The sequence below is a fragment of the Myzus persicae genome, unplaced genomic scaffold (genome assembly GCF_001856785.1).
Source record: "Myzus persicae strain clone G006 unplaced genomic scaffold, MPER_G0061.0, whole genome shotgun sequence".
NCBI lineage: Eukaryota > Metazoa > Arthropoda > Insecta > Hemiptera > Aphididae > Myzus > Myzus persicae.
The window spans coordinates 39261-53004 of NW_019102192.1; the positions used below are offsets into that span (position 1 = coordinate 39261).

General features: G+C 32.7%; 1 protein-coding gene across 6 annotated transcripts; it reads right to left on the reverse strand.

The window, feature by feature from the left end:
• Positions 1–472: 472 nt before the first annotated feature.
• LOC111031510 lies at positions 473–12918 on the reverse strand. 6 transcript variants are annotated; one of them, XM_022311494.1, is made up of 6 exons: positions 12832–12918; positions 11055–11183; positions 2447–2670; positions 864–2055; positions 720–797; positions 473–638 (listed from the first exon to the last, which is right to left on the reverse strand). In XM_022311494.1, exons 2-4 carry the CDS (start codon positions 11166–11168, stop codon positions 1968–1970), a joined length of 426 nt encoding a protein of 141 aa, XP_022167186.1. In that variant the 5' UTR covers positions 11169–11183; positions 12832–12918; the 3' UTR covers positions 473–638; positions 720–797; positions 864–1967. The 6 variants fall into 6 exon arrangements, with proteins under 6 accessions (XP_022167186.1, XP_022167185.1, XP_022167184.1 ...); XM_022311493.1 differs by having other exon boundaries at positions 720–809; XM_022311492.1 differs by having other exon boundaries at positions 473–634; positions 720–2055.
• Positions 12919–13744: the final 826 nt, after the last annotated feature.

Sequence of the window (13744 nt, forward strand, 5' to 3'; positions counted from 1 at the left end):
GAATAAAATTCATAAAAATGACGGATTATGAATGATGATACATAAATTACATACACGAAAAAAAGAAAAGATTCAAAACAAAAAAAAGGTGGGAAAGTGGATCCTCTCTGCTGTACATTTATGTGTCGGGTGGGTCAGTACATAATGAGTTTAATTTGATTAAAATTCTTTAAAGTCATTGTATATGAAAGACAATTTGAGTGAAAACGATGTGTCAGCTCATATTAATATTACTTTATTTTATGATATTATTGTAATTAAAGTTGTTTATTTTACAATTAAACATTATAGTTAAAAGTAGGTATTGAATTAATTTTTACCGAACAAATGTGTTAGAAAATGTCATTGTGTAAATAAAATAAAATAATAAACATCATCTTCTTAAATTACAAAATATTAATTATATTCTTTATTCTTGTTTAAATATCTACTATCGTCCAAATTTGAACTTTAAATAAGTATAACAAAAACCTGCGTTTATAATTTTATATATTGTTAATATTTTTTATTTACAGTATGAATTATTTATGTGAAAATGTAAAGGTGGATTCACATCACCTCGTCGTGTCGTATAGTGTCCGCATATTTAATACACAGGTAACAAAATTCTTGTCATATCATTACATTAATTTTTCTAGCTTTATAAAAATAAAAAATAAAATTAAAATTAAAATAAATTAATTATAAAAGATCCTCAAATTGTTGTAAAACAACTTTACCGTCAGCGCAGCAAAATCCATTGATTTCATCTTTCCATTTTTTTGCATGGCACTTAGGACATAATATCGTCATTGGTCCTATTTGAAGCACTTTAACATTTAAATAATCAATCTCGGTTTGATAATTAAACGCTGATTTCATACTCGAAGCGTTACGTTGCTCCTGTACAAGTGTTTGAGAACATTCTGATGTGTTATACATTCTGGCGCTCTTGGCATGAATGCATGATGATAAATTAGCCATTTCCCCGAAATTTAACTCATAAAAATAATAAAAAAGTAAGCACAAATTATGCTCGTAAATGGTGTACACGTAATTCACGAAAAATAATAACTCAAATCAACAAACATGCCCGATTAACCAATAGCAACTATTATTATATTAATCTGCAATAACAACTTTTTATTATTTAGTTTATTTTTTCCTATACAGATAGCGCCACTGTTGTATTTTTGACATCCATATTTCCTACTTTTTGGTGGATTTTTCTAAACAAAAGTGGTCCTATGACCTCCAGCAGACTGTCAAGTATAACAGAAAAAAATTTCAGCCAAATCGGTTCGGTAGTTTTCTCGGTTAGCGCGGTCTAAGAAAACTCTTATCATTTTATATAATAAGTATAGATAGATAAATAGATATAGATATAGATATAGATAGATAGTATTCGTTTACAATGTCAAATGATAAGTGAGTGTATAGGGAAACTTGTGTTTTGTTTAAGCAGGTACATTTTTTTAAATATCAGTATTGTTACGATTTTTTAAAAAGAAATAAAAACTGATTTTTTATTAACTCTACCAGGCACAGGCGTGGATCTAGAACGTATTTACGGGGGGGGGGGGGCATCTTAAATAAAATTTCAGCCTATAAATCTGATAAAAATGCAAGTAATGCAAGTCCATTAAAGCGTGAGTCTACGGGGGGGGCATGGCCCCTTGCCCCCCCCCCCACCTTTGGATCCGTGCCTGACCAGGCATGACTAAAAAAATTTACCGGCCTGAAATATTGTGGCAGTCCACCCCTGCCTATAGGTGGTAATGTCATACCGAAAATTACTCAATTTTTCGCAGATATAATACAACGAATGGCTGAACGGCTCAACGGCCTGAACGTACAGTGAGGTATGTATTGTTTATTTCCTGTAGAACGCGTACCTACGTACATATTATAAATCACATAAATTCCAGTAAACCATGATTATACATACTCGTAATTTATCGACAGAAAATCCATCCAACGATCTACTTCTATGGAAGTTCATGATTAATTTTAGTCATCGTATCATTAATCACTATCCAATATGGATCACCACTAAAATCGATCAGAAAGTGAGACCTACGACATTAAGCATGTTGTTTTATGATTTTAACGCTAGAATATTTAAATGTAAAAAGGGCAGGTCTACAATCAGAAACTAAAAAATAATTAGGTATAAATTATATAAATATAAATTTGCTATCGTTTTTATATGTAGTTCTGTATTGTGGGACATAAACATAATATTGTATAGGACATTATTGTGATAAACGGTAACTCTAAATCTACAAAATATTGAATTTATTGTGGTTTTTTCCATATTTTATTAATCTTGCACTCTTGGTGGGTTATCAATATAAACGATCAGGTGAATGAAAAACGTTCTATTAATTAATTAACACCATAATTAATTCTGCATTGACACAACTACAATATGATAAGAAGTAATTGTTATTTTCTATCTAGATACCCGTAATTCACTCTAATATTTGTTGATGCAGGTGTTCCAGATGTTGTAGTTATTATTGCTATTTTGTTTCTATTTTGTACTTTATTCTTTAAGTTCTTAAATTTTCCATATACGAATCGTATTGGCCAAAACACCGATTTTATACGCTTAAGGATTTTCTGATGTAGGCCAGGTGGTTTTACTGGTTCCACTGCAGTATCTTCATCCAGGTTCATTCCTGCTCCCTGTTGAAGACAAAACAACTTTAAAATATGTAAACCAAGGAAATCACACTGTTATATTAATATATATATATATACGGGCGGCATTTTTCTCCGGACAAGTCGCGGTGACCGGAGAACAAGTGCTGCCATCCCCCACCCCCGGGGCATGGCAGAAACCTACGGGTGCCCCATTCGAAATTCTGCCAAAAACAAACACACACGTGTTCCCCCCTACCGTACCAAAAAAATCTACAAACAATCAATACAAACCTACAAATCTACAATACCTACTAAAAAAAAAAAGCTAATGGCCACAGTTGCTGGGCTCAGGAACAATAAAAAAAATATATATATATATATATATATATAAATATATGTATAATATATGTTATATGATTTTGATTCTTTGAGTGATCTCATTATAATGGATGTGTTGAATTTATTTAAATTAAATGTAATCAAAAAACGATTTTGAGAAGAGGACTCCATTCGAAGGATTTGTCATTGATTTATATAACTAAAGTGTAATATATTATATTCCTACCTTATACATTAATAAATACACAATGTGTCTCAACACCAATTATGACCATAATATGATAATACGATGGACCATAATATTATATTATAAGGGTGTAATAAATATAAACGTTATATAATAAATATAAAATAATTTATCTCCCATAATCAAATTCACAATAGTACGTTGAACGGTTAAATTCGCTCCCGTGCTTTTTTCTTATTAGTCCGGTAAATATAGACAGTTTTTTTTGTTCTTTGTCTTGTTAGATTCTAAAAAGTGCGCTTTCACACTGGTGTCGTTTTTGAGTCGGTCTGACCAATACCCTACCATCAGGGGGGGGGGGGGAATATTAGTGGTTCCAGCTTATACACGGCCGCCGTAGAAACGTGAATTCAATCTTATTTTTATCGGTACAAGGTTCCAAAACCCGCGACAGTCGTTATCGCGTTATCGGAGAGATTATACCCGCACTGACCCACGCGTTATACACTGCGTGCGTTTTATAGTTGAAACAGAGTTGATAAATATAAATATAAATACATATAAACATCGTGATGTAGTGATCGTTAGCTGTTCTGCTCATCAACCCGCATATCTCACCGGCCCGTCTGGTTTACCTGCAGCTTTGGTTGCCTATCTTATCTTACGAGGCGTATTTATTTAAATGGGTCAGAACTCGCCCTCAAGGGTCTCCGCCCGATCAACCACTGCTGGCAATATTACTTCTGTAATGTCTGGCAAGTCTTCTAAATCAACCTCTTCTTCTTCCGGTCTGCTGACCCTTGATATTTTTAACAACACTATGGCTGAACATCAAAAAACACAAAAAGAAACCCTGGCCTAGTGTAAACGCTTGTGCGAATCTCAAAATGCTCAATTTTCTGAACTCAATGAAAGCTTAGGTCGTCTGTCCACTCAGGTTGTTGAATTAAAATCTGAGGACGACAAACTCCAAGAACTCATCTCTAGTCTCAGTAAAAGAGTCCAAGACCTTGAATCTGCAAACAGTAGTTGTCGTACCTCTTGGGCTGACACTATTCCTAGCATTCTCCAAGAGATCACTGAACGTGAGCATTGTTCTCCTAACTTCATTATTCGTGGTGCTCAAGAATCTTTTTCTTCTGTGTTAGAAGGTAGAGTCTCTAATGACGTTCTAAAAATAACTGAGGCTATCAAAGCGTACTTTCCCGAATTACCATCTAACTTCAAAGCAATAAGGCTAGGTAAACCCAGTGGTCGAGGTCCCCGAACACTTAAGGTTTCCTTCCAGTCTAAAGAAACAGCCCAGAAACTTGTCTCTGAATATAATACAAATATTAGATCTACTCATACTGACAATATGTGCCATCCCATCTCGGTAACTCGTGATCGCACCTCGAGTGAACGTGAAGTAATTCGTCTTGTTTACGCTGATTCGGAAAATCGCAAAAAGAACGGTGAATCTGACTTGGTGATCAAATACAGAGATGGATTCCCCTATATTATACCAGCCCGCAGATCATCCCAGGACAGACTCCATCAAGCATCGAACTCTGCCCCCACCCAATCAAAAAACTAGCAGTACTCGACTTGTCGCTGCCTAGGCAAGCACTCCTTGGCCTGAACAAAACTGGGAAAAATGACTCATACTACTACTCCTGTTTATCTGATCCACTCTGCAATTGTATGTAAACTTCGTTCTTCAAACTGCTCACGCTTCTACACTGCTGAACTAACTTTAGATTCTTTCTTGCAAGTCTTCACTAACTTAATAGCCTCATTTTGTAAACCTATTAATTTTTCTAATATTTGTAAAAATAACTTTTGTGATAATACCCTTAATTGCAACCTTAAAATATTCTATCAAAATGTTCGTGGTCTTACAACAAAATTAGTTAGCCTCAGATGTTCTTTCCCTATGTTTCACTTTTATGATATCATTATCCTCACAGAAACCTGGCTGACTCCTGACATAAGTGACAGTGAACTTGGTTTCGCTGGCTTTCAAGTAATAAGACTTGATAGAATCCATAATAACAGCACTTCTATCTGAGGTGGCATACTTCTAATATGTATTGCTATCAAGAATACCCGTTCCTTTCAACCTAATTCACTAACCGTATCTAACGTTGAACAAGTATTTGTATCATTGTCCCTAAACTCTTGCCACTTATTAGTAGGAGGTGTATACTTACCCCCTCCCTCCCCCCTTTCTGTAGTTGAATCGCATACTACTTCTGTTGAACACGTCATATCCTCTTATAAACTAAATTCCCTAGTCATGGTGACTACAAACTCCCAAATAATATCTGGTCTTCTGATGAATTAGGATTAATCGGGACTAATGATTCCAGCATAATTTCCACAACTATTATTGATTATTTTTCTTACCTCAATTTTTTCCAGCATAATCTCTTTCGCAATAATCATGGCAGTATCTTAGATCTTATCTTTTCCAACTTCAATAGAGTTACAGTCAATTTAGCAACGGAATATTTGGTTATTCCTGATCCTTATCACCTGCTCTTCACGTGGTCTTTCCTTCATAATCTGACAAACCAGTAGTTAATACTCATACATATAAAGATTTTAAGGCTGCAAACTACATTGCCATAACGCAATTAATTGGGAGTTAACATTTTCACAGTACACAATCGAAGATGCCGCCTCTGTTTTTAATGAATCCCTGCTTCATGATATCGATTTGTTTGCTCCCACTAAAATATTTTTTTTGTTTTTTAAATGTCGTTTATTTATGAAAATTTACAATTTATACAAAAATGGTACAATAAGTAAATGTGAATAATGATTAAAAGTGGCGACGAGGGGAGTACAATGAGTAGAAGTTTCACATTAGAAATTCCTACGTGGAGACTAAAATATTTAAATTGTCAAAATTCCCTAAGTGGACATCTCCCTCTCTTAAAAATCGTATTATGGAGAAAAAGCGAGCTAACACACTCTATAAGTGTTCGAGATCCCCCTATGACTACTCAGCTTTTTCCGAACTTCGTGCTAAATGCAAGCGCCAATCTAAAATAGACTGCCAGTCTTATATAAGAAATACCGAAAACTTGTTCAATCGCAATCCCTCACTATTTTGGAAATCTATTGAAAATTTAAAGCAGAAAAACACGGTACCCTCCACTCTATTCTGGAACAGTGATAAGGTTGATACTCCTCTTGGTTCGGCTAACCTATTCCCTAAGTATTTTTATTCTATGTATAACAACTCTATTTCTCCACCCGTCAATATTTCTAATATTAATGCTATTCCTATAAACTTCCTTCTAATTGCCACTTCACCATAGACAATGTACAACTTGCACTCAACTCTTTGAAAAACACCAATTCTAATGGCCCAGACGGGATTTCAGCACGTTTACTTTTTAATTGTCAAGATTCTATTGTTTGTCCTTTATTCCTACTCTTTAGGCTATCTCTCGATGAGGGTATCTTTCCAGCTTGCAGCTGCTTGAAAAACATGTTCTGTCACCTCTGTTTTTAAATCTGGAGATCATTCGCTCGTTTCTAATTACAGGCCTATTTCCATCCTACCACACGTTTCTAAACTGTTTGAGTCTATCGTCTACTCCTCAATCAAAAGAAGTCTTAACCATATTTTAATGGATGAGCAGCATGGTTTCCGTAGTGGGAAATCTACTGTCACTTGCAGCCAATCTTTCATATCATATATATTAAAAAGCTTTGAATCTGATTGTCAAGTTGATGCTGTGTTCACGGACTTTAATAAAGCTTTCGATACTATCATTCATAGCCACCTTATCTCTGAATTGGATTCGCTTGGTATCGGTAAACCTCTACTCTCATGGCTCCAATCTTATTTAAGTCAAAGAAAGCAATTCGTAAGAGTCCACGGCGTTGACTCTGACTTATTTATAACTCCCTCTAGGGTCTCCCAAGGAGGACATCTCAGTCCTCCTCTGTTCAACCTTTTCGTTAACTCAAGTACGGGTACATTTCATCCTCTAGAGTTCTTCTATTTGCCGATGATATTACATTTTTTTCAAAAATTACATCTCCGTCTGACTGTCTTCAACTTCAAACAGATCTCAATACTTTCTCTCTCTGGGCCCAGCGTATTGGCCTAACGCTCAGCCTCAACAAATATCATGTTATGTCATTTCATAGAAAATGAACTTGCATAATCCATCCTTATTCCCTTAATGGCTCCACTCTCAAACGTGTTTCCGCTGTAAAAGACCTTGGGTTCTATCTAACTCCTTTTCTGTCTTTTGAACAACATATTGATATTACTGATGGTAGAGCGTTAAAAATTCTGGGGTTCTTAAAGCGCAACACTAGCCTTTTCACGTCCGCTACCTGTCTTCGCTCCCTCTATTTTTCCCTTGTCCGCTCTGCCTTAGAATATGGCTCAGTTGTATGGTACCCATATCTAGCCAAGGACCAATTACGTTTAGAGCGTGTCCAAAACTGCTTCCTTTCCTACGCCGCTCTTATACTCAATATTGATCACCCATCCCATGATTACCTATCAGTTAGAACTTAGAAGTTCCTTAAATATCCCTACTCTTGCATCTCATCGTGTAGATGCTGACCTCTCATTCATCACCTCCCTCCTTAACGGCTCAATAGATGCCCCGAACCTTCTGTCCTCTATCTCCTTCCGCGTTCCTGTGCATTTCACTAGAAGTCAATCGTTATTCCTTGTCTCCTCTCACCGTACTAATTACTCTAATAATAATCGATTAGATAGAATGCTCCGCTTACTTAATAGCTCCTGATCTGTAGTTGACTATGTCCTTATTTATCTCTACTGAATGTTTTGGTCTTTAGTTTTATTTTACCTTAGCATATACTCTTTTTAACTGAACGGTTAAAAGTTAAGTCTATAATTATAACTATGTTTTCCATGTATATTATTTCATTAATATCACTTCTTGTTAATCTACTAATTATTACAATGTATCTATAAATTGCCGTTTGGCGTTAAATAAATAAATAAATAAATAATCATAAATAACATTAAGGCATTAAACTATCGAAACCCATATCCGTCAAAGCACGAACCACCAAAAAAAGATAACCCCAAATATAATTAAAAATAATATCATTGACAACAGAGCAATAAAAACTACGAAAATCTAAAATAATATTATTTTTTTAATCATAAATAACACAGCACTATATCAAGACTGAAAATACTGGACGCCCATAATTGGACATGAGAAACTATCCGATAATGAAGAAATGGAACAATACAACCAGACCAATTTGAAAATCTAAAAATCGCAAATAACATCAAAAGAAATCATTTAATAAAATCACCACTGCTTTATCAGTTTCTTCACAACAACAAGGCAATTAAAACTATTGCGCACTCAACGAAAATGACGGAATTAGTTACAATATGATGAAATAGTCAATAACAAAGCATTAAAGCAATTAAATATGTCGGATGTAAATATTTCAAACCAGATTTATTAAAAAGCCCAAATTACTTCAAACGATACGTAAGTCTCAATGCAAGAATACGGTACATGCTCGAGTTTCAAAAACAACCTGCCGTGCGTACAATGCTGCGCTGCAGACACTTGAGAAAGGGGCATTACCTGATACCTATACAACGGGTACACACGACCAGTAGCCCCCCCCAGCCTTTTTCATACATACGTCCAGTAGTGCTACCAGTCTTTTTCGCATGCACGACGCTTACGTCGCATAGCATCATGCCGATACACTCTTATCAAATAATAAGACAATTCAAATTCATTATTTTTTTAACTATTAAGTATGAAGATGAAGTCAAAGAGACGGGAGAGATGATTCAAATGTGTTTTATTTTGCCTTTTATTACACAATGATAAATGTAAAATACTTTGGTGGGTCAAGAAGGTGAAAAATATAAATTACAGGGCCAGCCCAAACAAGAGTTCGGGGAACGCTGAACTAGAGTATGCAATTACATCGCGCATCGAACCACGATCAACCATACAAGCTGCTAAGAACATCGTCTTGCTATACTGACAAGGTACGTGATGTCATTTATGTAACTACTCCGGTCAAGACGTATTTATAAATATCCTGCAAGGTTACGACATTATTTAGTAGTAGAGTAAGAATTGCATAAACCCATACACATCGTGAAATCTACCCCCTTCTTATTTACCACCTGTTCCCCCTGTGTCTTACTACTTACCTTATTTTTATTCTACTACAAAAGGTATATTTTTCTACTACCTTGTATGATACTATATTGAACTATTTTTACCTCCAATATCGAATATTTTATATATACATGATATTATTATTTTATCAACTTACGTCTTAAAACTTAAATTTCAATACCTACTTAATGTAGAGTGGTATGAGTAGAATCAAGCCAGTCAAGGTATAAACAGCTTAAAAATAGTCTGAATATTTGCATCACTTCATTGACCATAAAAAAATAATAAACATGATAACTGATAAATGTCCACGGTTTCAAGTACCTACAGTTAATATGCTTTTATCACAACAAAATACTTAGCTAAAATCATTAGATGAAATGTCTTATAATGTATAATACATCTATATTAAATGATCAAGTATAAAGTATAAAAATTGATAGTTGCATGAATAAGCTACTATATTTATAACCTCACAAAATAATAAACAAATGGTCATGATTTTCAACATTTTAACTTCAAATACTAAAGTAAAAACAGAGAATAAGTATTTTTGTTATTTGTTTACAGCCACGGAGGAATAAGTTATGGGTAACCTTGTTTTAGTAACCTACGTTTCCATATAAGTTTTAACTTAAGGATGTCGCTGATGGTTTTTCTCATTTTCCACAATTCTAGAAAATGTTTTAACTATATTTTATATTTTAGTTACTACCTTAATTATAATACTTTTCTAGTAATCTACTGTAGGATACCTATTTTAGGAGGCCGGAGGGAGTGAGGGACTATACAAGTCAAAAAAATAACTTCACAGGAAAATCTCTCACACTTCATAACTGCATTTTAAGTGAATGTGTGCGTGTGTGATAGTTTAATGCACCGTAACACTCATAACTACTATAACTAATAATAGATAATATAATAATATAGTACTGAAAATATTCAAATAATGCCGAGTAAAATAATATTAAAATGCAATCATTGCTTTGCTATTCACAAATCGTTTAGCTTATAAAATAGATATTATGTTACATTTTATAAACTAGTACTGTATTAATTGCAATACGACTTATTAAGTCAATTAAGCAATCGACCAAATAACGTGTTTGGGTAAAAATTAAATTACTAACATCATTCAAACTGTAGGTACTTCATAATATGAAATTTAAGTTTAAATTCAATCATTCCTCGATTTATACATTGTGTTTATCACTACATTGCAATATTATAAAAATATATTTATTCATTAAATATTTTTGTAACAATAAATTATTATAAATAAACTGTGAAATTTTATTTTTGTATAAATTTATTTATTAAAATTAAGTAAGGAAACCTCACTCTGTGAGCATACTAAATTCCCGGTTTATAAACGTGTTTTAATACAATTTGAGTAATGTTACTATTATGGACAGTAAATAAATAAAAATCGACAGTCGTAATTATGGAGGATATAAAATATGTTTAGAAACCTAAAACTACATTTGAACACAATTTGATATTTTAAATGATTTCGTAATCGCAATACAACCAGCTGCCTACGTCAAATTATTGGAAACATACGTATATCTATATAATATTTTATAAATATACCTAAGATTTATAATATTTATCGGGTGAACAGTACAATTAATGAAGATACAATGAATTTAGAGACTAAGAACGTTTGGGTAAAACTTAAACGATATTTATTCAAATGGTGAACTATTAATTTTTTACAAAATCATTTGCAGCTTATTAAATAATAATATTACCGTTGGATCAGCGCCTGTAGTTTCTGATTTACTTGGTTCAGGCTTAGATATAGCTGGATATTTTGGACTTTTTTCAGCTTTAGTTGCAACTGCTTGTTCAGATCCATTTCCCATCAAACAAGTTAAAAACTAAACATTTTCATTAAAAATAAATCAAAATCATTAATAATTTTGCATGTTACTTGTTTTTTTTTTTGGATTAAGGCTTCAACTACTAAGGTCATTAGCCTGGTACTGTGTGGGGGAGGGGGGCGGTTGGTTGGAACGCGTTTGTATGTGTAGCAAGGATGTGTTGATAAAAGCCCGGATGGTCACCCATTCGAGTGCTAGCAACAACGGCCTGTACGTACGCTCAGAGCGTTGCAGCAGATTGAGCGTATACGACCGCGCCTCACCAAGCCACATATATTGTCATTAGCGTAAGCTGTAGTGTAGTAACTTGCTGACTAATATGATAGTTTCGTATATTACAATGCTAATGAAAAGTATTTCAAATTACCTACCTAACGAGTTACCTTTAAAAAAAATTAACTTCTAGCTTAATGAGTTAAATGGTTATCCACTCTATTATAAAGTTAGTAAAAGTTAGTTCATTTTATAGAAACGTTATACATTTTATTACTATTGTATTCAAATAATTTTTGTTTTGTACACATAATTGTTTTTGTTGGAAAAAAATAATGACCCATGTATTTATAATTACATTTAGAAATCTGTATTATTTTAGAATAATTTATAATGTAATATTTGGTATTTTTAACTGTAAAATACGATTGAGAAAGCTCGATTTTTTTTTCCAACATTGCCAAATGTAATCGATCGATAATATGAGTATAATAATCTGTTGATATTTATTGAAGTTCTATATTAATATTACATTTATTTCATTTTTTATACATTAGGTTAAAATAATATAATTCAAATATTTCAATAGCCAAATAATTGATATGGAAAATGGAAACGTTGCAAGGAAATTCGTTCTCAATCGTATTCTATTTTGGTTTTTTTTGGTCAATGGTAAGTTCTTTGTTAGTTCTAAGTGTTCTCAAACGTTCTTCCAAAAAGGTATAGCGTTCTCAAATTCTCAATCGTTCAATAGCCTATTGTAAATTTTAAATTTTTACAGATAACTCGTTTCGATGTTGGTGCTTTATTATTTCAAAAAATTAACGTTCCTTACTAAAAATTAACCTGAATAATTTAAGTTAGTAGGACTTAATGATAGGTTAGCTCTTAGGTTATCCATCTGTTATTTTTTCTGACAATATCTCTTATTTCTATTATTTTTCCCGATTGGTTCTTTTTGTTTTTGAATAGAAAATATACTTGTATTTATTGCGCTCTATCATAATACGAGTAGGTATATACCGTAAATATGTAGTCGATAAAAAATGTATTTATTTTTAAACATGTCAAGTTATTTTTTTTCTAATAAACTTATAACGTTTACTTGTTACGTTGGCTGTTAAACCTAACTTACCTTTGTCTGTATTAATTCAAATTTACAAACTAAGCAAATTTTAAGTTACCCTAATTTGGAAGTTTTTGCCTACTTATTGTGTAATGTGGAACAGAAAAAGGTATTTTAAAAAAAATTGTGATTTTTTATTTGTATACTTTATAATATAATATTATGACCGGATCTGTGAAATTTTCTTAGATAAACATATTTTTACAAGACAAAATAAGACGACCTTGGAAATCGGTGTAATTGCATCTATATGTGAGACTCACTTAGACCAAAAAAACGATGACAGTGATCGATATAAAAATTCACCTGAAAATCATTTTGTCGTTGAGCTTTTCAAAATAAACTGTTCGAAAGCCGTTTTCATAGGATGAAAATCAAATCACCAACTAACATACTTTACAGTAGGTATACGGTTTTATATATTTTTTTTTGAGGATTTTTTATCATTGCATGTGATAATTATGATAATTATAATAAAATAAAATATAATATCATATAATAATGGTTAATATAGGTAGGTACCCATATTGTGATTAACATACCGACGCAAGTGTCGCAGTAACACACATTTCCCTTGGATAATAATATGCTTGTTTTTATAATTAGTCGGTTACGGAAACAAAATTGAAAGTATTACTCTGTAATACTTTTTTCCCTTTAACCTTCTAAAATAGTATATTGCCAGCGTCCAGTATACGATTGGTTAGGTTAGCTGAAAGAGTGGATACTTATAAAGTAGAAAACATCATATCTGAAAATTAACATTTAGGAATTGCCAATTGGAATGAATAATACCTAGCTATTGGTTCTTTCTTTGTACTATACAGATTTGAAACACTTATTAGAAACATCAACTCACAGCTACATTTGTCAGCATTCAAAATTCAAGACCTTGACCATCTTTTTAGAATATGTCAATATGGTACACACATATTTATTCCAAACTGATTGGTTTTAGCCATGTTGAATTAATTAACAAATGGATTTAAGTTGTAAAAAATAACGAATAGACATTTCCTAATTGATGCACTTACGTCAATGACGTATTTAAATGATGACACATCACTACTGTCGTGGCATTGTGTTTTTCCTAAACGGTTATTTTGCACAATATGTATTAAATAGGTACATATAAAAAAGTATAAACAAATTATTTTTAAAATATTTTTTGTTATCAATTATTTTAATATTGTATAAAAATATAATTATACTTAATGAT